Source organism: Mesoplodon densirostris, chromosome 7, assembly GCF_025265405.1.
Source record: "Mesoplodon densirostris isolate mMesDen1 chromosome 7, mMesDen1 primary haplotype, whole genome shotgun sequence".
Lineage (NCBI taxonomy): Eukaryota > Metazoa > Chordata > Mammalia > Artiodactyla > Ziphiidae > Mesoplodon > Mesoplodon densirostris.
In genome coordinates, this window is record NC_082667.1 from 87,256,451 (window position 1) to 87,282,043 (window position 25,593).

Here is a 25,593-nt window from a genome sequence, read left to right on the forward strand (position 1 = left end):
AACCCACACACAATAAGATGAAGAGCCTATACATTTGTCAATCTTGACTTATTTGCTTTTCTTGAGTCAGTTGCAAGTTTATAGCCACATTCTCAAAATCATTAACTACAATCTTCCCAAACAGGTAATTGACGAACAGATGCATTCTAAAACTTGTCAGTAACAAAGTGCTATTCCAGTTTACAGCAACAATTTAATTCTATTTAGATACTAAAACTGAATACACTGAATACTGCAAACTTTATTCCCAACCACTCAGCAAAGTACTACATACCTTTTCAGATATAGGAAAAAAAAAGAAAAAAAAAGAAAAAGCATACGATTCTTCCTATTTTCATTTCCAAAGATACATCCCAATCTTAATGATCAATCAGCGATTTAAACGTCAACTATAAACCCAGTATACTGCTGCTATGCAGTGTACTAGAGCAATAGAAGAGAGAGGACCTCAAACCCTCTGTTCCCTCAAATTCAAAGGCAGGCTTCCTGACCCCTCCAGACCACTACCGGACACAGGGAAGGCACACTAATGTTTCAGGACCCCAACCAACAGTCACCTGCTTTGTGATTACTTCCATGACACAGCCCTCACCAACACCACTGAGTTTGCTGCTCCTACGGGACGTTACATGTATTTACTATGTTAACACATACCACAGTGCATCATAATTATGATTGCAGATAGATGTTCTAACAATTGAAAGAGAATGATGACTTTTTTGCTCTTTACATCTTGGTATTTCCCTTCCCATAATATTTCCTGAAGCGAAACCATAAAATATAGACAAACACAAAAAACAGAAAATATACAAAACGTGTGCTTTGCACCTTAACGCAAACTTAAGTAAAATGAGTTCTGACAGTATCCAGCATGACAAACTTCCATGGTACAAATGAGAACGGACCAAGGTTTGAGCAGGTACAGGAGACAATCCAGGCATGAACAACACCAAGGCAAGGTAGACAGGAAGTAACATGGTGTGTAGGAAATCACGAGACCAGTCTGATGGGAAGAGACTTAAACAAGACTGAAACTCACTTTCTAAACCTCCATCTCCAATTGGACAATTCGCAGGACACAGGTGCACCAAAGTGGCCAATTTATTCAATCCCTTTAATATGGAGGAAGAGTTTAAAATTTTACTGGTTTTATTTGCCCCAAAAGCAACTCTCAACACTTATGGCCTCTGTCGTCGGAGCTTTGTATGAAATTAAGTCCAAGTGTGGAGCTCCTTTGCCTTTTTTTTTTTCTCCTTAAAAAAGAAAAGAAACAATTGTTCCGAGTAAAAACAAACATATTCCGAAGCATGTGTACATTGAAAAGTAAAGAAACTTTATTAACAACTTCATAAAAACTGACTTAAAATTTTAAAAAGAAAAAAACATGTTTTGAAGTCCTTCCGACTGGAGTCGTGTCTCATAGTGTCTTTTCTTTACAGAAATAGTCGTATTAGGACACATATGCACAAGGATTAACACCATGACACACTGTACACGGCGGGCCCCGGCGAGCTCACCAGTCGTCGTCTGAGTCCAGGTCTCTGGGGAGGATCCACTCCACGGATGAGCCCAGCAGAGTCTGAAGCTCGTTCGTGAACTCCACCAGATCTAAGAGCTCCTTACTTTCTGGATTACAGGACTCCAGGTCTTTGGGGCAAGAGAATAAGAGACTTGCTGACACTTGCCGGCAGAACTCGGCCTCCGCGATGGTGACAATTTCCACATTTGGGAAATTGCAGCGGAATATGCAGGAGGACATTTGCAGTTTCTTGAGCAGGTCTGAGAGCAACAGCCAGTTACGAGGCCTACACCAGAGAAAGGACAGTGGTTTGAGTTTCCGGCAAAATGAGAGGCGCTCCCAACTATGAACTACCCGTCTCCTGGCGGTGAAAGGGCCTGCTACTTCCACTTTGATTACCCCACCCCCACCCCACTTCTCACTGTCCTTAGAAGATCTACTTCTTCTTCTTTTTTTTTTTTTTTTAATTTTATTTATTTATTTATTTTTGGCTGCGTTGGGCCTGTTGCTGCGCACGGGCTTTCTCTAGTTGTGGCTCGAGGACTCTAGAGCGCAGGCTCAGTAGCTGTGGCGCACGGGCTTAGTTGCTCCGTGGCATGTGGGATCTTCCCGGACCAGGGCTTGAACCTGTGTCCCCTGCACTGGCAGGCGGATTCTTAACCACGGTGCCACCAGGGAAGCCCGGAAGATCTACTTCTAGCGGGGGAACTCTGGACTCATGTGCATGTGTTAAGAGACCACCTAGGGAGGATCAGCCAACTTAGACAAAAGCACGAGCAGCACCCCTGAACCAGCCTCGTTGCAGGCCACCCCAGTGCTGCCTTGGCTCTGGCCACAACTCAGGTCACCCCACTCCAAGTAAGTGCACCCCGTTCTAGTGACTGGGGAAAACCAGTCTGTATGCCAACCCAAGGGAGATGGCAAACACCTCTTTGACCTCTCCTCTCCTCCGGCCCTCACGGAGAGAGCATGAGAAACACTCGAGGTCACCTGGCTTTCCTTTCCTTTCCCACACCTCCAAGCCGCCCCTCAATGCTGCCGGGACTGAGGCTTTTTCGAGAAGGGAGGTGGTACAATCCTTCCTGATACCCTGCCACGCTTTATGATCTCTATCCCGAATACAATGTCACCACAAAGGCAGACACGTTCCCAGCCTCAGAGTCCAAGGAGGATGCTACTCCTTAAGCACCGGGCTCAACACACAGCAGAGCAAGGTCTCCTGATGTGTTCACTCCGAAGGGTTGGTCATGGGGCACAGTGGCCCGACCGTGGGGACAAGACTCGATCTAAGCAAATCTTAAGACACATAAGATCCCAGGTGCCACATACGGCTTTCTCTAATCTTATACAAGAAGAGGGTACACATCAGTATCGTCCCGTGGACCTCACGCGCCTTGGAAGGCCCCTATGGTAGCCGTTTGGGGAGGATCCCTTCCCCATGAGTTTAGTGATTGAAACTGTGCAATTGCAGTCGCTGACTCCCGTGTCCTTTGGGCTCTAGGGGTGTGTTCCAATGAGGGCAGTTGGCTGGGGAGCCCTCCCACCCCCCAAACTTTTCTGGAAAAGTTCCACTGCATTATGTGAGGTCGCTGGACACTTGGTGAGGAATTCACTCACCCCCCAACCCATCCACCCTCATCTGCTGAAGGGGATTTCTAACTCCTGCCACCCCACAGAGCAGCTGGGCTGGCTCTCGACCACACGCTGGCCACGCTCACCCCTGAGCGACGGACACCTGGACGTTATAACACAGCAAAAGGGGGTCTTCGGAAAATTCAGATTCCAATAGGTCACCATAGGCCTCGTTGCTGTCATCCTGGTCCTCCGGTCGTGGGGGATTTGCTAAAACATCGTAACCACTTTCATCATCTGGTTCTAACCGGGGGGGCAAACAAGAGAGAGGTCAGTAAGCTGGAGCAAGATTCCAGCTGTTCGCCAAAAAGGACTCTGGAAAAATTCTTTCCCAAGCAAGTCCTGCTCACAGCACCACCCCCACCCCACCCCTACCCCCACAAGCCCAACTGAAACGAACAAGGCTGCTCAGCACACACACAGCTGCCAGAGAACTCCGAAGAGCAACCGGGGCTACCGTCGTCAGGAGCCTGCAGGTTATTTAAACAGTTTGGAGAGAGAGGTGGGGAGAGAGAGAGAGAGAAACAAGATAACGCCTGCTGGTAAGAGGCAAATGCTGCTGCAGTTCGGGAACATCTCACGCTGGGGCTGGTGTCACCTCCTGACAAGTCGCACTGCACACGCCTCTAGGTATCTGACTGAAACCTCCCCACGCGTCCACCCGCCTTCCTGAGGGACTGCCCGCCTCACCGCCCCAGCCTGCCAAACAAAAGCTAGCCTGGCTAGCTAAGAGTTTTCCAGCCCCCCACCTCGCAAAACTCAAAGTATGTATCTCTTCTCTGACAGACTAACGTTGGGCCGCTTTTCCCAGTAAAGGGTCACTTAGAGTAAACGGGGGGTGGGGGTAGGGGGAACCCAGGTGAAAGGCTGTGAAGTCACCGTCTAGATGCTTGAACAAGACCGTGTCTTGACCTCTGCCGTACCTGTTAAGAACTTCTCCAGAAGTTCGCTGTGGTTCACTTTCTTGATGGTTCTACCTGAGTACGTAGCCAGGGTAGGATCAGCACCGTAGGAGAGGAGCAAGCGGACAGTTTCGAGATGATCATTCTTGACAGCATCGTGGAGAGGCCTAGGAGAGGTGCGGGGGATTACACCTGTGCACGCGACGCTTGCTTCTAAGGACACGGGGCAAAATCGAGCGTGTGTGGCCAAGCCTCGTAGGCATGCTATTTCACTGAGGAGGTGAGTGTACAGTCGCTGCGACAAATTACTCTGTTATTTCAACACATAACCCTTTACTGGACAGGTGAAGGGACCATCTCAGGCCTAATTCTTCAATGCAAATCTGTCTTAATGCATGGCCCAAGAAGGAACTCAGGCCACGATGAAAACGTTTCCAATGAACTTAAATAGTGACAGACTGTAAGAAGGTAACATACGGCGGGGTGGGGGGAAGAACCCCAGCACCACAGAAGCAGATACGACAAGCCATTGTTACACCATTACAAACAAAACCCAAAAAGTGCAGTTTGTAAAAGAAACTAGGGGCAAAGTGGAACCTCTCCTGAAACCAACTTGTAGATGAGTGATCAACCCTCTCGCCCAGAAGCAGTCGACAGGCAGGGCGAGTTCTCAGGAGGATACAGAGTCCTCCTGCCCGTGTCCGCTGGGGTCAGGAACACTGTCCGCAGTCCCATCCAGAAAGGATGCTATTTGGAAACCATGAACCACCAAATACCTTACGGTTTTGCTAATGTTATGACTGTCAGGAAAGCCCCAGTGCCCTGCCTCGTGGTGGCATCCCAGGTACAACCAGGAAGATGCTTGGGCTGACTCAGACCTGGGCCTCTGGCCAATAAACCGAGGTCAAGGACAGAGTGGGGGCCAGGCCCGGGGATGTGGGTGGACACGGCAGGTCCTATCAAGCCAGTTGCCACTGGACCTGTCTGTACTCCTGCAACTTTCAACTCACATATATGTTCAAGATTGAGATTCAACAGACGCTGGTGAAGAGTCCAGGGTCTTAAAAGAGAACACCCCTGATTATTCATGCAGGCTCAACATTTTCAGGGACTTCTGTCCATAAGAGCGTCACAGACTTTTAAAGTTCTGTGTAAATTTGCCAGAAAGATCTGTCCGATTCCATTCTAGAGGACTCCGCCATCAGTGTGCTTACATGGCACTCACTCTCCATCTTTCCTTCTGGGGTTCCCCACACACCCTGAGAACCACTGCCTATGCCCCAGCAGGGCCAGGCCAAGAGCAAGACCGCCACTGACCCGCTTCCATCCTGGGCACTGCAGTTGACATCGGCGCCATATTCAAGGAGGTGTCGTACGATGTTGAGCCAACCTCTTGCACAAGCCTCGTGCGGGGCACAGTAACCCGCGTAGTCGCGGTGGTTCACATCACAAATCTTGTTCTCCAGGCAGTACAAGACCACTTCCTACGGGGAGAGGAGAGGAGAGGAGAGGAGATACCATCAGACCACCATACAGTGAACCTTGTAAGGGTGACCTCCCCATAGCTTGCCGGGGCCCACTTTCAAAGGCATACATCCTTGGGGCCAAAAGCCCACCATGGCGCGGGCAGGCGGCAGGCATCCTGCTGGGGGGCGAGAGTGCGTGAGAAGGGCTTGGAGATGCAGACAGTGTTGTCTAAGGCTCTGCTGCACCAGTGGCCTGGCCATGGGCAAGTTACCCTTGAACTTCTCCAAGCTTCCACAGGGCTGCTGAGAGGACGCATTCGGATAGCGATGAAAGCCCTCAGCCCAGGGGCCGATGTGACCAGTACAGAGGTGTCACGGCTGCTAACATCTTAGATGACACATTGCCAAGCACAGACCATTCTCACTTGATGGGTCTGTTCAGTCGGTGGCAGTGGACGATAACACACGTTTAGATCAAAGTATGGATGACCAACACTTAAAGAGAGCTTAAATCAGCCAGAGAACATTCCCCAGCTTAGAGAAGCAGGGACACCCAGGTCACCTACATCCTCGCACCCCTTGTTAAGACCCCCAATCAGAACCTGGGCCTCAGATGCTCTTGTCTGTACGTTAAGTAGAGTTAAAGAGAAGCTCTCTCCCTCCATCCTCGAGGAATGACACAAAATGCCTCCAATAACCCCACCCTCTATTTTGCCTCACTCCACCCTCTCGGGGCAGAATCAGTCTAATATTTTCATATTTACTCAAGTTAATGACAGGAACCTGATACACCACAGGCTGCAACCTCCACATTTCAAGAATCAAGTAAAACGTTCACCGCCCCACCCCCCACCCCGGAGATGTTCTGTGTCAACACTGTGCATTAGAATCACTGTTATTAACCTTCTTTCTTTGGCTTGTTAAAATATTAATATGAACCACTCCCAGTAAGCAGAGCAGGAATTTATTCAATGTTTTATTACCTTAAGAAAGTTTTCAGACACATCGAAAGCATATGCCACCAGAAAACACGTTACACTGTTTAAACTGGGTAAGTCGTGCCCAGCAGAGAGCCGGCAGGTTCTGAGAGCTGGGAGTAGGCAGAACGTGCATGTGGCCCAACACATGGTCTGCAGGGTAAAGGGGGATGCGATGGGGTCAGAACAGGCCTCCTTGTGACATCTCTCAGGTAACTCATCTGTTAAACCCAAACGGGTGTCATTCTAGCCGCCCACAAGTGCGAGATGGGTTCTGTAAAACCTTTTATGCCCTTTGGAGGACACGCCAATCAAAGGTGACCACTCACTTGGGAGCGAACTAGAATGTTCCATTTCCTTACCACGTGAACCCAATGGGGCATGCTGGTAAACCTGGCCATCGGTGCCCTGTTACTTCAGGTCACTGCAGCAGCTCCCTTCCAAAACAAGAGGAGGAAGAGAAAAGGCACGCCCACGAATGCGTTTCTCCGTTTACATCCCAACCTGCCAGAAAGCCCACAATCCTCTGGGCTCCCAGGCCACCTGCCCCGAGCCCTGGTATCCAGGATACCGCATGAAGCTGCTGCTCTTTTAGCAGGCCCTCACTAGCCAGACTTGAGTGGACGGCTGCAAGCTAATGAGTTGTGTGCCCCAGCCAGGGAGAGGCCCTGTCACCTGGCTCTGGGATCAGGTCTGAACGCCACCAACTGCTGTGCACACATCAATTTACTCAACCCAGGGTTTATTTGCTGTGACAATCACAGCCTTCGCCTGGAAACCTTCATCACTACTAGGGCAGGTTCAAGGGTACCTAGAAATGAAAGGCCGTCCAAGCTGGTGGGTAAGTCAACTCTCTTCTCCTGGAAGATGGCAGCACAGGCAGCAGTAGCCCCACGGCCAGGTCAGACCTTTTGCCACGGGCTGTCCTAACTCAACCACGTTGATCCCACTGTTTACACAGTGCTTCTCATTTCCCCAGATGAGGACGTCTTCTGTCACCCACAGGAACCCAGGAGATCGCAGGAAAGGAAGGCAGTACTATCCTCATTCAACACTTGGAAACAGAGGCCCAGAGATAATAAACCCCAAGTTCAATTAACATGAAGTACTAGACCCATAACTCAGGTCTTTGGTACCTGGTCAGCTGGGAAGATTCAAAAGGCCCAAGAGGGCCCCAGTTAGAGGGATGCAATCCAGCTGTGACGAGCATCCCACAGGCCTTCTCTGTCGGGGGTCAAGTGGGCTAACTACACTCTCCTAGCTAGGAGGGTGATGGCCTCTAAATGGATGGCAACCGTCGCCACCAACACTTTCTCTAACTGAAAGGTGAAGAGGCGGGGCGAGTCTGTCGACGCAACACATTCCTTGGTTTATTTTCTCCGCTAGAAATAAACGGGAGTGTCTGAAGGGCAGCCCAGCCATTCCCGAGCAAAGTCAAACTGCTTTTGTCGGACAGCTCTCTGTTCAGCGGCTATAAACCGAATGCCATTACCCGCAAAATGTAACTATAAAGGCCATAAGCCCGACGTTGTTAGTTAATTAAATGCCTCATTAACTTTTTAAAAAACATGACTTATTCAATTCATAGAAAATTTAACCATCACCGCTAAAGGCACAAGCATGTGGTTGCACACTGGCGTTTTAGCCTAAGAAATAGAAGCCTTTTTCCCAGGAGGGAAAGGTTTGAGGTCTTTGGCCACGCAAGTGATCTATTTAATGTGGATCTGAAGCCAGAGTGTGTTTCTAAACTTCCAGAACCACATTATCATGACATAAAGCTCAGACAGCCTTTATACTGCACATGGTATCTTTGGCTAAGCAGAAGAAAATAACCAAGAATGCTGAAGACAAAACTTCAGGAAAACCCTCCCAAACCACACCCTTATCTGCTTAAGCAAACTGTCCTTCAATTTTAAAAGGTTGAAGCTGCCACATCTCCCAACTGGGCCATCATCCCAACGTTTAAAATTCTGCCCAGAGAAATCCCAGGAAGTTGGATTCAAAGTTGAAAGCGTTCATCTACTTGTCACAATGCTCAGCATCAACACTGGTGATGTGTGGAATCTACATATTGAAATTTACATTTGAAGAAAAGAACAAATCCGACCATAAACATTCCCAAGGCTTCCTGTGCAATCAAAGGCCAGGTAGCCTAAAAAAGTATGGATCAAGTGCCCCTTGGTCCAGGCCTCAGAGCCACCAAACCAAAATGGAAACTGTCTTAGAGGACCAACGAGGGTCTTTTGACGTCTCTGGTCCCAAAGGGAGGCTGCTGGAAATGATGCCAAGTTCACAGGTGGGGCTCGGAGCCCCGCCCTCCACGGCGGGTGCAGCAGCACCCCGCCCCCCCATCTCCAGCATTTGCTGGAAGCGGGAGTCTACTTTCTCAACCCTAACCCAAAAGTTGGGGTTAGGGGTCTCCCCGCCACCTCCAGCGTTTGCTGGAAGCAAGGAGACTATCTTCTCAACCACGGGGGGTCTAGCTCAACACTATGTGCAACATCTGCTCTGTTCTCCTAGGCGCCCGCTCTCAGCTCTTGGGAAACCAACTGGGTGCTCCTTGGACTTCACCTGCAAGTAACTGCGCTAACTACCAGAAAGTGCTCTCTAGCTAATGGAGAGGTCTCCAAGAGACGTGTAAATATAAACAACAGCACATTCAACCCACAACAACAACAAAAAACACCCCCAAACTAAGCATAGCCCTAGTGCTTCCAACTTCCCACCCACGGTCATGCCTTAGGGCCAATGCAGGCACACTTCGAAGGGCTCACGGCACTATGGACCGGGGTGGGGGGACACGACAGGAGACGGGGGACAGGGGCACAGAGCTGGCTGAGGGTGTGGGCGCCAGGGCTCCGGGCCAGCCTGGGTCCTGCCACCCCAGTGCTCAGCCACACCTCCACGCTCAGCCTGCTGAACCGCATTTTACTGTCACCATTCAACTCCCAGAGGGCTGATGCCAGCACAGAAAAATGCCTTTGCCCTGTGGGCTATTACATCACAATTGCTACTGACAAGTATGGTGGGGGAACTGCACAGGACAGGGAGAGTCATCTGTCTCACAGAGGTTTTGAACTGTAAAAAGGGCAATTCCAGTGTGAGCCAGTCTTGCTGAGGAGCGTGGTGGGCTGTGGAGCACTGCTGGATTGCTACCTGTACGGGTATCAGCTAACTCCTCTGAGGCTCAGTTTCCTCATCCGAGAGTGGGCTAGTACTCGTTACTCCCAAGTGAAGATGTTAAAAGGGTGAAAGGAGTTACTACAGATCACACCGGCTTAGGCAGATATCAGCTATCTTTCTATGTTGCTCTAGCAATAGAGGCTATCACTGTCATCAGCCATGCTGGGTTGGGATACAGCAGTGTGGACAGGGAGTTTTGTGCACGGCTCAACCCCTGCTCCCCGCCCATCAGCCCTCGGCTCCCGTGCCCTCTCAGAAAGAGACTGCTCAGGTCTGCCCCACTCCCACCCCTACTCTGCACAGACACTTCCCACCCGCTACCCCACAGGGGCATCACTCTGCCCCAAACAGCACAAGTTAGTAGAGCTAATAACTACTCTCCTTCTTGCTATTCAGAATCCAAAAGGGCTCATTAAAATTCCCCTGGTCGCCAAGCCCTGGGTTAGGTCAGATTTTGTATCAGAGATAAGTGAGCCGGACTGGCCGAAGCAGCCTACCTGCCTGAACGGGAACGGAACATCAGAGAGGCCTGCCTTTCTTTTCACACCACGACTGAACAAGCCACCAAAGAGCCCGCAGTGTGAGCGGGGCCAACGCAAACACCCTGCTGGAACACCCAGCCCAGCCCGCCACGTGGAGGGGGCTGGGCTCTGAGACCCGCCCCCCATCCCCAGCCAGTGTGTCCCCCACCCAAGGAGCAGCAGCCGGCGGATCCTGATCCAGGGCACCCACAAGGATGCTCACCTCGTAGCCAAGCCGGGAGGCCTGCTGTAGGAGGGTCTCGCCCGCGTTCTTATTGACAATAAGTCTCCGCGCTTCCGGTGGCATCGGGAGGGACTGGGTGGTCTCTGGAGGGGAGCTTGACCATGTCAGCTGCGAGGCCTGGGAAGCTGGTAACAATTGCTGCAAATGGTCCAAGGGCTTCTGGTCCTGCTTGGCTGGCGAAAGATCATAGTCGGAACTGGGCTCAGGCCGCTTTCAAAATCTCCGGACGGTCACCTATCACGAAACCAGGCAGCGCACACATTTCAGGCTGTCCTTCCTCCACCCGGCTGGTTCGCCTCCTCCCTGAGTTACAAACCTGAGTGGAGGAAAGCACTTTTCCTCCTCTCTGTCTGGGGGAGGCGGGGCGGGAGGAAGGGGTTGCATTTTTACTAGCTGGAAACTTCACCACCACCCAGGAGACAGGTCCCCTAGGAAGGGGCAGGGACGTTTTGGGGGGAGGGGTTCAGGGAAAGGAAAGCTTTGTCCCCAGAAGCAGAGAAGTAGGCAGGCGGGATGTGCCTGCACGGGGGGCGGGGGAGACCCAGGGGCAAGAGGTACCTTGCCATCCGCATTGTCCACCTAGGAGTCCCCTGGCAGCGGAAAGCCCCGCCTGGGCTCCTGAGGGATCAAATGCTTGGTTTTGCACGGTCGCTTCCCGGATGGTTTCTCGCTGTTGTCGGTGTATTTCTGCGGCAGGGGCGAAGGCTGCCAATCCATTTCTTCGTCCATGCACAGCACATCTGTCAGGGGGAGAAGCAGCGGGCGTTACACAGTTGTAGCCGGTGAGGAAAGAAAAGCCCATTGTTAGCACTGGTCGTTGGAGCAGCTTCAGTTTTTAAAGATATACCAATTATGTTTTCAAAGCACTAATATTTTAATCATCCCACATTCAACCGGCAAATAGGCTAACCCACGAAACGCCAAATGGCAAGTCGCTTCAAAGGGCCGCAAGAGAGGGCAGAAGCCAGCCCTTCGTGCGCTCCTGTCGCCACCCGTGGGGGGCCTGGGTGCTCGGGACAGGGCGACTCGGGACAGACAGCCTGAGGCTGGAATGAGGGCACTGACAAGCGCCCGGCGTCACCCAAGACTTCCCTTCCTGCCCAGCCGCGGGCTGGGTGATGAGGAGCAGCCCAGGAAGTCGAGCTCCCGCCTCACTGTCCATTCCATAAGGAAGTGTGCAGGCTGAAAGGACCTCAGGAAGAAAACTCCCCGCTCGCCACACGCTACTCTTGTCAACTTGGATGGCGCTCAGGTCCCCTCCAGGGCCGTTTCCCACAGAGGGCGGGTGATCCACCCTCCAGGAGCGCCCCCCGCCCCGGGCGTACCTTGTTCATTGTCACTGCATTTAAGGGACTACTCCAACCAGCTGCTGTTGCTTTTGGCCTCTGCCCTTTTCCTGCCAGGTTTCTTTTCGGAGATGCTATTGCCCTGGGGGGTGACCGCAGGCTGAACCGCCTGGGTCACTTCCTTCCTGCCCTGCCAGCCAGGTTTGCTCTCTGCTCCCGCCGTTCTCTAAGGTGCAGCAAGCGGCGCTGCTTTCTGGGATGGAGCCCTGTTAATTCAATGCACACCTCAGGTTGGTCATCTCACTATAATGTGGCTCTTCTAAGCGGTTAGAGGAACTGTTTGTCATTTCCCTCTCAGGCCAGTCAGCTAATGGAGAAATAACTACAAATTAATGAAGAAGCCCCCTGGGGCGGGGTGGGGCGGGGAACAAACTGTCTTACACATCACTAACAGGGATGGGGGAGGGGAGGGGTGTGGTCACTGTGTTGGCTGGAACTTGTCACCAAGTCTCGGGAGGGGGCCTATTTGCCTTTGGCCACCTTTGGGCTCCAGCCCCGGCACCTGGCTTTGGCGGGGTGGGGGGTGGGGAGGTGTGAGTGGCTCCCCCCAGGGCTCCAGGGTGGGACTGGAACTTTCCACTGCTCCGCTCCAGGACTTCCGAAGGGTGCTCTGCGGGCCCAAAGCGAAATCGAGCTCACCTTCGGAGACCCGTCTCCGCTTGGCTTTCAGCAGAGAGTCCTCCGGGAGCACAGTGGTCTCAGTGTGGTTCCTATCGCCAGAGACCTTGCGCTTTCTGTTCAGCCGGAGGGTGGGGCTGCGTGACGCGTCCGGGGCCGCCTGGTCGGTGGGGGACTCTCTGGGGGGCTCCGTGTCCATGTCCTCAGGAAGATCACTGTCTTCTGGGGCTTTGAAGGGGTCAGGTTTGCTTCCATCATAACACTCCCCTAGGGGAGGGGAGACAACCCGGAAAGGCAGGAACAAAGGTCACCAGGAGCAGGCAGGACCCCCATGCCCAAGGCAATCTGCTACCAACAGACCACCCCACTTTGGAGACCAGGGGCCTCACACGCTGGAGGCACAAAACCCTCAGAAAGACGTCCCAAAGGAAGGACAGCTGAACACAACCAGCAAAGAAAGCAGAAAATGAGGCGTGTAGCCCACTCACAATCCATCCTTCAAGGGTCAAGGTGAGGCATCTATACCATCCGTCTATAGGCATGTGAGATCACTCCCTAACTGCTTAACTCTCCAAGGTGGCTTACTTTTAAAGGGGGGGTGAGTGACCTCACAGTAAGATCCAACCAATCAGGGCGGAGCTACAAATGACTATGGAAACAGCTGCTAGTCAACAAAAAAGGCTGATGTCATCAAGAGACCAAATAGCCCCCAACTGCCATCTACACAGACATAGCACCCATGTTCACTTGGGTCAGCAGGGGCGAGGGTGAAGAAAAAGGGTAGGGAAAGAACGGTGGGAGGCTGGGAAGCTGGGGAGACCAAGGCAAGAGGAGCCTGGCAAAGGGAAAGGAAAGGCTTCCTGGTGCACACACAAGGGTCAAGGGCAATTTCAAAGAACTCAACCAGATTGCTACAAGTCCGTCTGTCCTCTTTCCACACCCGTGGGGGGAAAAGCGTTTCACTGCCATCGAGGGGCTGCTCCTGTTTCCTGTCTAGGAAGAAGGCCCTCAGTGACACCAGTCACCCACCTGGCATGTCTCCACGCCTTCCTTCCCAGGCAACAAGAATCTAAGGACACTTCAAAGACAAGACTCCAACCCCCTTCATGGGGGGTGGGGGGGCAGCGGGCAGGGCTGAACTGCTCACACCCCAGCTCCGCCTGTGTTGCTCCTGCCCCCCTGCTCAATCTAGCATCCACTTGGGGCTTTTCCTCCAATCACCCCAGCCTAACATCACTCCTCACTTTTGCTCTAGCCAAAGAAACAGTTCAACTGCTTTGCTAGTCACATTGTTTCTAACACACAAATAATTCCATAATGATCACTGTGCTGTTAAAGAGTTCCCCGAAGATGACCCTGTGTCCATCACCGGCCGGGGGTGGGGGTGGGTGTATGAGTTTGGTATTTCGTTAACACCTGAGCTAAGCTCCCACAGCCCGTTTTTCTAGATGAAATCATGGACACACCCCTCACATGCTGCTCGCATTCCTCCTCCTCTCCCTAGACCACTTCAAGTATCACTCCCACTTCTGCCCAGCCGGCTGGTCCCCTGATCAGCCTCTCTTGGGGGCATTCCCAGCATTTAATGGCAGCCAGTTGTGGGGGTGAACCTCACCCTGGCCTGGGCTAGCCTGACCTGTGTTCTCAATGGTGGAACACACTTAGCTTTTCTCCAAGGGTATCCCAAGGTGGGGCAGATCCCCATCTACTCTTGCCGGAATGGTGGAATCACCCCAACCGCGAGGGTCTCCTGCCATGGCAGCAGGAGAAACCCCAAACTCCTGGCCTGTGCTTACGGGTGATGCAGCCCAGGCTACCGCAGGCCCGGTGAAGACGGCGTGCTGCAACTCTCACTCCGGCTTCTCTGTGACCCTCTTAAACACTCGGGCAGGAATGGCGCCGCTTTACAACTCGGCCCCCTTCACTTGTCAAGTGGGAAGGTTACTGCTAGCCTCCCTCCAGGGGTGGGCTTCATAATCACGGGCCGGGCTCAGCACAGAGAAAGGCTGGAAAAATCCCTTTAACCAAAAGATGCCAAGACTTTCAGACCAGCCTGAATCTCAGGCCTGAAATGTAGGAAATTTTAAGAGGTGAGCCCTGCTGGTTACACCATTGGACTTCTCTGGTCCAATCTGGTCCGATCAGCCTTCCCTAAAAGCTCCGTGGGAGGGCATCCATGGAGGAATGGAAGGGCTACCTTAAGAACCCCCATGTCCAATTTGAAAGTTTCTTTTTCCAAACTAGGTCCATCCACCCTTCCCCCAACCCCGGAGCCTTTTAGGGCAAAGATCTCAATTCCCCTCAGCTAAGGCCCCCCAAGACCTTACGCTAGTGTGACCTTACCCAGGCCACTAATAACCCTGAAGGACACCCACCCCGACTGCTCAAGATACCCATGGCCACCAGCTATCGGGTAGAGGCTCCGTGTCACTTGGAGCTTCTTAAAGACTGTTCTAACCACGACCCACAGGAGGATGACCCTTGAGGGCAAAGGAGATGGGGAGATAAATAGATACACGGGGACCCTAACCATCAGGCTTTGCCATCATTGCTACTTTTGGCCCTTCTAAAAGTGGGAAGCCATGTGCCCTTGGTCACCCAGTCTAAGCAAGATGTGAACGTGGTCCCTGCAGCATGGTCCTATGACTCACAGCACATATATCCCAAATTCATTATGGTTGTACCATAGCATCACCTCACAGAAGCATCACCACAGCAACATTTACAAGTCACTGTGGCAGCAAAGGACCCTCACCACTGTTGAGCCATGCCCAGTGAGGCCTAAACAAGGTGAGAGGGTTCTGAGTTGCTGGAAGGCTCCCCAGGATTAAAATCCCCTTCTCTGTAGCTTAACTATAATAGCACCTCCAGTCAGGGCTAACCTTGTTCAAAGTTACTCCCACTACACAAGGAGTGCAGGGGATCTCTGTTCCAAAGTAGTTTACAAATGTGCAGGTGCTCAGCTGGAAGAGAAGTTCCCTGAGCAAAGAAGTTTCATGAAGCCCCTCGACTGAGGCTTCCTCCAGCTCCTGGCCAGGCACTGCCACTGAGCAGGTCCTAGGCCTGTCCCAGACAAGTGGTTCGCAAGGGAGATGGTTACTACAAGTTTGAGAAGGAAGGGACCAATGCCTCCTTGTCCCGCCCCACCTTCAAATGCCATTGAGGGTTCCTAGTGATGAACTTCCAAGGCTGAGGAACCTCCCAACTCATTTGGTGAACTTCCAAAATAAAAATATCACTCAGCCACCCATGTGATCATAAAGAATAAATGAGTATCTCAGCCACTGTGTTTTCAAGTTAATTTCTTTTTTAAACAGGCTCCTAGCAACAAGATGCACCCACACCAGGACAACCAGGGCCACGCAAACAGCACCCACCACCTTAGAAGCTCCTGGTCCCTCCATGGATAGGGGCTGCCTCAGAAGGGGGAAGGCATCTTGAAGGCGTCCTGGACCCTCTCTGTGACCCCTGCCCGCCCCAAATCCCCGCCCCAGCTCCCATGTGCTCACAGCTCGGCTCTCGGCCACACCAACACCCATGAGAAGGACCTGAGCCCATATCAGCTCAAGACATGATGGCCCAAGAACAAGAAGGCCCGTTCATATCCAGCTGAATGGAATGAACACCTGCTGGGCCTTGGACGTGGAGGCCGCAGTAAGAACAGTGGCCCCTTCAGGTGACCTTTCCTGACCAGCTATTTACAAACCCCACGTCTCTACAAGACAGAGGGTGGGTGGGGAACCCACCTCCGTTGCCCCAACCTTTCAAACGGAGCCCCTCACCTTCCCCAACCCTTCTCCTGCCCTCCCATGGTGGAAATTCATGGCTCACTGGGCCATGTCCCGGGTGCTCCAGGAAGAGACCCGTCGGTCGGTCTGAGATTGGAGGCAGGCGGTGGGGGGAGGGGGCTTTTGGAATCATCTGGGGCTCAGGCCCTGCTCCCCATCAGCCACACCGAGTTCTCGTCTCCACGCTCAGCAGGAAAGACTGGGAAGGACACACACAAACGTCTCTGGGAAGAAGGGCGGGTGAGGCCACTGAGACGTGAAGGGCAGCGGCCACCCTGGGTTTGGCCACGTTGCTGGAGAAAAGGGCGAGAAGACTCGAGGCCGGTTAACTGCCCGCTCCCTTCCTCCAGCCTCCCTCACCGTCCACCCACAACAGGCAGATCCCCTCCTCAGAAAAGTGCAGCCCCGTGTACTTGGCCTTGCCCACTTTTTTTTTTTTTTTTTTTTTTTTTTTGCGGTATGCGGGCCTCTCACTGTTGTGGCCTCCCCCGCTGCGGAGCACAGGCTCCGAACGCGCAGGCTCAGCGGCCATGGCTCACGGGCCCAGCCGCTCCGCGGCACATGGGATCCTCCCAGACCGGGGCACGAACCCGTATCCCCTGCATCGGCAGGCGGACTCTCAACCACTTGCGCCACCAGGGAGGCCCTTGCCCACTTTTATCACATCTCTCTGAGAAACTTCCCCAAGGGCTGATTTATGAGGCCACTCAGGAGGGTAAGGGCTGCGTGTCAGGTGTGAGCACAGGCAAGGAGGGAGGCCTTCTTGCTGCTTCACTCCAGGGTGGCCTGGACCCTCCGTTTTTCATTCCAATCCCAAGGGGGAGGAGCTCGGAATCGTCTACTCCAGGCACATCAAGAGCCCCATCCCTCGGGTAAGGCCGCCACTGACTAGCCCCAGAAATCCCCTTCTACGGGAGCCACGTAGGACAAACTGGTCCCGGTGTGGCTTACCCAGAACCCTGGCCACAGGCCTTTGTCTGACCCCAAAGATGAGCTGGGGGAGGGCAGTGCTCCAAGCAGCAGAGAGAAGCACACGCTGTGGCTGACCACAATTTTCCCAAACTGCATCAGGCACCCACGACCTAAGCGTGCGGGCGAACGCTGACCCTACGACTGGGTCCAAGGGCCTGGGCCTCCCAAACGTGCCCACCACCCCCGACTGTCCCATCTCAGGAGGATTTCACGCCCACCCTGTCCTCGACGTTCACCTAGGTGCCCTCACTCACCATCACCCGTGAGGTTTCTGGGGTCCGGAGCAGGCTGTAGGCCACAGGCCACAAGCACGCACACTGAAGAAAGCGGGAGAAAGACCTCCACTTGCTGCCAACACATCTCATTAGCCCAGGAAGTCTCGAGGGCAAAGCCCGAAGTCAACCCCAGTGGGGGAGCAGCTGATGGGACCGCAGAGTGTGACTCGAGGCAAACACTAGCCTTCTCTCCAGTTTGGCCTCCAAAACCGAATACAGCCCGTCTGGTGGGAAGAACGGCCTCGTCGATCCCACGCCCTCGGAGCGTGCTGTCAACTCCTAGTGACTGCAAACAAGCCTCTGCCACAGAGAACAATTCTGCTCCTCTTTCTGGTGCCTTCATCAGCCCTCATCTCATTTGAACGAAACCTCTGCCTTCGGAGGGAGAATCCGAGTACTCTCCACTCCCTCCCATAGGAGACCGTCACTCTGGAGGGTCTGGCTCTGGCTGCAAGTGTCATTCCACTGCCACCAAAAACGCGTATCCGTACCTGCTACAAAACAGAACACGTACCTGCTACGCTGGAGGTCTTGCACTGCCATTGCTCTGCTCTACTGTATCAGACTATTACCAACTACAGGACTAGCATTTCTCCGGAAAAAGGAGATGCGTGCCAGGAAACAACATTTCATAGGTGCTTCACTCCTGGATGCCGCAACGCTCAAAAGGACAACCAGCCTTGCAATCCACAGCTGGGAAGGGTGGCCAGAGCAGCCCGTTCTCCGAACAGCCAGCACCCAGACGCTGGGCCGTCGGAAGCGTATTGTTTCCTCTCACCTCCCTCGGCACTGGGAGCGGAACCGCCCCGTTCCCACCGACGTGGTACCACACGCGAGCCGCCTGGGTTCACTTACATCTCTCACTGTCGTTCTGGTCGGCAATGGCCTCCTCCGGGGCGACCGACTTTGGCTTTTTGTCCTGACTTCCTTTCAGCCTTTTCCAGTCAGCGGGGCTGAATTTGCGCACCTCGGAGTCTTTGGTCGTGGGGTGGCCACCTTCTCGCTCTTTCATCTCCAACTCTGAGAAGCGCATCACTGCACGCTACAAAGAGAACGGAGATGGAAAAAAGACACACCTTACCACCAAAGCTATTTCACTGCCCTTACCTTAAAGGAAAGTATCTTCAAAGAAAAGTTTGCCCAAAACCAACCACAATTTATGATACAACTGAGATATTTTAAAATTGAACGATAAAAATGTAAGAATGTCTACGTGTAAGTAGTCACACACTCTTTCTTCGTAAAGCCATATGTATGTAGAGATATATGTGGTGTGTATGTATAGCCATACATACACTGTGGCATACAGACAGACATTCTCTTTCGAAGGTAAATAAAACAAAACAAAAACACAACGCAAAGAAAGCGAAACAAAAACACAACAGAAAAGAAAACAAATGCACAATGTATAAAGACAACCATGGCCCACAAACTTCCCTTTGTATATTTGGAAATGAAATTTAACTCAGAAAGTTTATGTAAGATTCTAGTAATAAAAATTAGAAGAACTGACCTCACAGTAAGCAGCGGGTAGACATAAAATACTGTCCTCTTGTAATCCTTCCATCTATGTCATTAAAATGGGCACTCAATGGATCATTTAGATAACTTCATCCATTTTTTTAAGCATAAGCCAATTTTTTTCTTAACATTGCAAAACAATTTGGCTTTATTTGTCTTTTAATTAAAAGTAAAATATCTTAAGGAAATTCCTATACAACATCTATCATTCACTAGCAAGTTAAATACATACTCTATCCCTTTAAGCAAGGTTTGTGTTTTTGTTTTGTTTGTTTGTTTGTTTTTTGGGTGGAAAAAAAAATTGCACGAATCTCACAGACATGCGGCCGCTACACACCTCCACCAAGTATCACGTAAGGCATTCTAAGCAGCGCTTTGAGGTATATTTGTTAATGTACAGTAACGGCAGAGAAAGCAAAGCGATTGATAGGTAAATGTCATGCAGTCTTTTAGACATCCTTCGCAATAATTAAAACTTCCGTTATCAGCATTCGAGTGGAGTTCGCTTAAAATCTACAGAATAACTTCAAGTATCCACTTACGTCCCCTTACTGGACACATTTCAAACATTTAAATTATCCTAAGCTTCATTAACCAAATCAGCCCGGTGTCCTGCCCTATCATACCCCCGGCCCCCTCCTCTTCACACATTAAAAAAACCTGACAACTGGTCAGGCTCCTGAAATTCGGGTGTGGGGGGGGCTCACCTGCAATGCCCGCTGCTCCCGGCCGAGCTGACTGGAGTCTGCGTACAGTCCGGTAGCGACACACTTGAACCGGTCACCCACGTAACCAGCGGAGTTTGCGATTCTCTTTGCCAGCTTAGATGGCTTCGGGTTCAGAACTTTGCCATCGGTTGATCCTGCCTCGTCAGCTCCGTCTTTGGTGTAGGTGGGGGTGACGTCCACACTCGGTGGGGCACTGCCCACGCAAAATGGTTTGGGATCCTCTTGGGTTTTCCCGAAAGTGACCGCAGAGCCGTCACTCCCCAGGGTCGGCTCCAGGAATGGAGTCGAGACCGGCGTCGCCAGGTTCTCCTTGTTGGTTACCGCTGGAACATTCTCCTTGCTTAAGCCGGAAACTGGCTGGCCCGGAGCCTGTTTGAAAGTATAGGCTTCGTGGAAGTCACTGATGCGCCCCTCCTCCTCTCTCAGGGCAATGAAATCTCGGTGTGGCTGTAGGGCCACATTTTACTTTTTCATTTTTAATATATGTTCACGTTTCCATAAAGGATCCAAGGTGGCCCATAACGTAAGGACACACAATATTAGCTTTAAAAACACATGAAAAGGACTTCCGGGTAAGATGGCGGAAGAGTAAGACACGGAGATCACCTTCCTCCCCACAGATACACCAGAAATACAGCTACACGTGGAACAACTCCTACAGAACACCTACTGAACGCTGGCAGAAGACCCCAGACCTCCCAAAAGGCAAGAAACTCCCCACATACCTGGGTAGGGCAAAGCAGAGAGATTCCCGCACAGAGGAGCGGTGCCGAGCGGCACTCACCAGCCCGAGAGGCTTGTCTGCTCCCCCGGCGGGGCGGGCGGCGCTGGAGCTGAGGCTCGGCCTTCGGTCAGAGCGCAGGGAGAGGACTGGGGCTGGCGGCGAGAACTCAGCCTGAAGGGGGCTAATGTGCCACAGCTAGCCGGGAGGGAGTCCGGGAAAACTCTGGAGCTGCCGAAGAGGCAGGAGACTTTTTCTTCCCTCTTGGTTTCCTGGTGCGCGAGGAGAGGGGATTAAGAGCGCCGCGTAAAGGAGCTCCAGAGACGGGCGCGAGTCGCGGCTGAAAGCGCGGAGCCCAGAGACGGGCGTGGGACGCTGGGGCTGCTGCTGCCGCCGCCAAGAAGCCTGTGTGCGAGCGCAGGTCACTGTCCACACCGCCCTTCCAGGAGCCTGTGCAGCCTGCCACTGCCGGGGTCCCGGGATCCAGGGGCGGCTTCCCTGGGAGAACGCACGGCGCGCCTCGGGCTGGTGCAACGTCACGCCGACCTCTGCCGCTGCGGGCTCGCCCCGCACTCCGTGCCCCTCCCTCCCGCCCGGCCTGAGTGAGCCAGAGTCCCCGAAGAGGCTGCTCCTTTAACCCTGTCCTGTCTGAGCGAAGAACAGACGCCCTCCGGCGACCTACACGCAGAGGCGGGGCCAAATCCAAAGCTGAGACCCAGGAGCTGTGAGAACAAAGAAGAGAAAGGGAAACCTCTCCCAGCAGCCTCAGAAGCAGCGGATTAAAGCTCCACAATCAACTTCATGTACCCTGCATCTGTGGAATACATGAATAGACAACAAATCATCCCAAATTGAGGAGCCAGCAGTCAGTGCTGTGCCTCTGAGGTGGGAGAGCGAACTTCAGGACACTGGTCCACAAGAGACCTCCCAGCTCCACATAATATCAAACGGCGAAAATCTTCCAGAGATCTCCATCTCAACACCAGCACCCAGCTTCACTCAACGACCAGCAAGCTACAGTGCTGGACACCCTATGCCAAACAACTAGCAAGACAGGAACACAACGCCACCCATTAGCTGAGAGGCTGCCTCAAATCATAAAAAGTCCGCAAACACCCCAAAACACACCACCAGACGTGGACCTGCCCACCAGAAAGACAAGATCCAGCCTCATCCACCAGAACACAGGCAGTAGTCCCCTCCACCAAGAAGCCTACACAACCCACTAAACCAACCTAAGCCACTGGGGACAGACACCAAAAACAACGGGAACTACGAACCTGCAGCCTGCAAAAAGGAGACCCCAAACACAGTAACATAAGCAAAATGAGAAGACAGAAAAACACACAGCAGGAGAAGGAGCAAGATAAAAACCCACCAGACCTAACAAATGAAGAGGTAATAGGCAGTCTATCTGAAAAAGAATTCAGAATAATGATGGTAAAGATGATCCAAAATCTTGGAAATAGAATAGACAAAATGCAAGAACAGTTAACAAGGACCTAGAAGAACTAAAGACGAATCAAGCATCGATTAAAAACACAATAAATGAAATAAAAAATACTCTAGATGGGATCAATAGCAGAATAACTGAGGCAGAAGAACGGATAAGTGAGGTGGAAGATAAAATAGTGGAAATAACAGCTGCACAGCAAAATAAAGAAAAAAGAATGAAAAGAACAGAGGACAGTCTCAGAGACCTCTGGGACAACATTAAACGCACCAACATTCGAATTATAGGGGTTCCAGAAGAAGAAGAGAAAAAGAAAGGGACTGAGAAAATATTTGAAGAGATTATAGTTGAAAACTTCCCTAATATGGGAAAGGAAATAGTTCATCAAGTCCAGGAGGCACAGAGAGTCCCATACAGAATAAATCCAAGGAGAAATACACCAAGACACATATTAATCAAACTGTCAAAAATTAAACACAAAGAAATCATATTAAAAGCAGCAAGGCAAAAACAACAAATAACACACAAGGGAATCCCCATCAGGATAACAGCTGATCTCTCAGCAGAAACTCTACAAGCCAGAAGGGAGTGGCAGGACATACTTAAAGTGATGAAGGAGAAAAACCTGCAACCAAGATTACTCTACCCAGCAAGGATCTCATTCAGATTTGATGGAGAAATTAAAACCTTTACAGACAAGCAAAAGCTGAGAGAGTTCAGCACCACCAAACCAGCTTTACAACAAATGCTAAAGGAACTTCTCTAGGCAAGAAACACAACAGAAGGAAAAGAACTACAATAACGAACCCAAAACAATTAAGAAAATGGGAATAGGAACATACATATCAATAATTACCTTAAATGTAAATGGACTAAATGCTCCCACCAAAAGACACAGACTGGCTGAATGGATACAAAAACAAGACCCATATAGATGCTGTCTACAAGAGACCCACTTCAGACCTAGAGACACATACAGACTGAAAGTAAGGGGATGGAAAAAGATATTCCATGCAAATGGAAACCAAAAGAAAGCTGGAGTAGCAATTCTCATATCAGACAAAATAGACTTTAAAATAAAGACTACTAGAAGAGACAAAGAAGGACACTACATAATGATCAAGGGATCAATCCAAGAAGAAGATATAACAATTGTAAATATTTATGCATCAAACATAGGAGCACCTCAATACATAAGGGAAATATTAACAGCCATAAAAGGAGATATCGACAGTAACACAATCATAGTAGGGGACTTTAACACCCCACTTTCACCAATGGACAGGTCATCCAAAATGAAAATAAATAAGGAAACACAAGCTTTAAATGATACATTAAACAAGATGGACTTAATTGATATTTATAGGACATTCCATCCAAAAACAACAGAATACACATTTTTCTCAAGTGCTCATGGAACATTCTCCAGGATAGATCATATCTTGGGTCACAAATCAAGCCTTGGTAAATTTAAGAAAATTGAAATTGTATCAAGTATCTTTTCTGACCACAATGCTATGAGACTAGATATCAATTACAGGAAAAGAGCTGTAAAACATACAAACACATGGAGGCTAAACAATACACTACTTAATAACGAAGTGATCACTGAAGAAATCAAAGAGGAAATTAAAAAATACCTAGAAACAAATGACAATGGAGACACGACGACCCAAAACCTATGGGAGGCAGCAAAAGCAGTTCTAAGAGGGAAGTTTATGGCAATACAATCCCACCTTAAGAAACAGGAAATATCTCGAATAAACAACATAACCTTTCACCTAAAGCAATTAGAGAAAGAAGAACAAAAACATCCCAAAGTTAGCAGAAGGAAAGAAATCATAAAAATCAGATCAGAAATAAATGAAAAAGAAATGAAGGAAACGATAGCAAAGATCAATAAAACTAAAAGCTGGTTCTTTGAGAAGATAAACAAAATTGATAAACCATTAGCCAGACTCATCAAGAAAAAAAGGGAGAAGACTCAAATCAATAGAATTAGAAATGAAAAAGGAGAAGTAACAACTGACACTGCAGAAATACAAAAGATCATGAGAGATTACTATAAGCAACTCTATGCCAATAAAATGGACAACCTGGAAGAAATGGACAAATTCTTAGAAATGCACAACCTGCCAAGACTGAATCAGGAAGAAATAGAAAATATGAACAGACCAATCACAAGCACTGAAATTGAAACTGTGATTAAAAATCTTCCAACAAACAAAAGCCCAGGACCAGATGGCTTCACAGGCGAATTCTATCAAGCATGTAGAGAAGAGTTAACACCTATCCTTCTCAAACTCTTCCAAAATATAGCAGAGGGAGGAACACTCCCAAACTCATTCTACGAGGCCACCATCACCTTGATACCAAAACCAGACAAGGATGTCACAAAGAAAGAAAACTACAGGCCAATATCACTGATGAACATAGATGCAAAAATCCTCAACAAAATACTAGCAAACAGAATCCAACAGCACATTAAAAGGATCATACACCATGATCAAGTGGGGTTTATTCCAGGAATGCAAGGATTCTTCAATATACGCAAATCAATCAATGTGATACACCATATTAACAAACTGAAGGAGAAAAACCATATGATCATCTCAATAGATGCAGAGAAAGCTTTTGACAAAATTCAACACCCATTTATGATAAAAACCCTGCAGAAAGTAGGCATAGAGGGAACTTTCCTCAACATAATAAAGGCCATATATGACAAACCCACAGCCAGCATCGTCCTCAATGGTGAAAAACTGAAACCATTTCCACTAAGATCAGGAACAAGACAAGGTTGCCCACTCTCACCACTCTTATTCAACATAGTTTTGGAAGTTTTAGCCACAGCAATCAGAGAAGAAAAGGAAATAAAAGGAATCCAAATGGGAAAAGAAGAAGTAAAGTTGTCACTGTTTGCAGATGACATGATACTATACATAGAGAATCCTAAAGATGCTACCAGAAAACTACTAGAGCTAATCAATGAATTTGGTAAAGTTGCAGGATACAAAATTAATGCACAGAAATCTCTGGCATTCCTATATACTAATGATGAAAAATCTGAAAGTGAAATCAAGGAAACACTCCCATTTACCATTGCAACAAAAAGAATAAAATATCTAGGAATAAACCTACCTAAGGAGACAAAAGACCTGTATGCAGAAAATTATAAAACACTGATGAAAGAAATTAAAGAGGATACAAATAGATGGAGAGATGTACCATGTTCTTGGATTGGAAGAATCAACATTGTGAAAATGACTCTACTACCCAAAGCAATCTACAGATTCAATGCAATACCTATCAAACTACCAATGGCATTTTTCACAGAACTAGAACAAAAAATTTCACAGTTTGTATGGAAACACAAAAGACCCCGAATAGCCAAAGCAATCTTGAGAACCAAAAACGGAGCTGGAGGAATCAGGCTCCCTGACTTCAGACTATACTACAAAGCTACAGTAATCAAGACAGTATGGTACTGGCACAAAAACAGAAAGATAGATCAATGGAACAGGATAGAAAGCCCAGAGATAAACCCATGGACATATGGTCACCTTATCTTTGATAAAGGAGGCAGGAATGTACAGTGGAGAAAGGACAGTCTCTTCAATAAGTGGTGCTGGGAAAACTGGACAGGGACATGTAAAAGTATGAGATTAGATCACTCCCTAACACCATACACAAAAATTAGCTCAAAATGGATTAAAGACCTAAATGT

The 25,593-nt window shown here is 50.0% G+C and overlaps 2 protein-coding genes across 5 annotated transcripts in view; both read right to left on the minus strand.

Annotated features, from left to right (window-relative positions):
* Positions 1–25,593, minus strand: part of LOC132493273 (interferon regulatory factor 6-like) — an 84,511-nt gene that overhangs the window by 47,486 nt on the left and 11,432 nt on the right. The window contains exon 5 of one of the 4 annotated variants that reach the window (XM_060103626.1): positions 20,084–20,235. The exons of 1 other annotated variant lie outside the window; for it this stretch is intronic. In XM_060103626.1, coding sequence (XP_059959609.1) covers positions 20,180–20,235 — 56 coding nt within the window. In that variant the 3' untranslated portion in view covers positions 20,084–20,179. Of the gene's footprint in view, positions 1–20,083; positions 20,236–20,509; positions 20,686–21,048; positions 21,136–25,593 lie in introns of those variants that run through there. 2 more of the 4 variants (XM_060103625.1, XM_060103627.1) reach the window with 2 other exon arrangements.
* Positions 1,313–20,004, minus strand: LOC132493264 (BCL-6 corepressor-like). The gene is given in 10 exon segments (XM_060103613.1): positions 1,313–1,805; positions 3,238–3,394; positions 4,075–4,220; positions 5,371–5,537; positions 10,424–10,678; positions 11,003–11,184; positions 12,430–12,675; positions 17,423–17,485; positions 18,299–18,485; positions 19,672–20,004. Coding segments are annotated over 9 exon segments (1,686 nt in total). The 5' UTR covers positions 18,477–18,485; positions 19,672–20,004; the 3' UTR covers positions 1,313–1,513.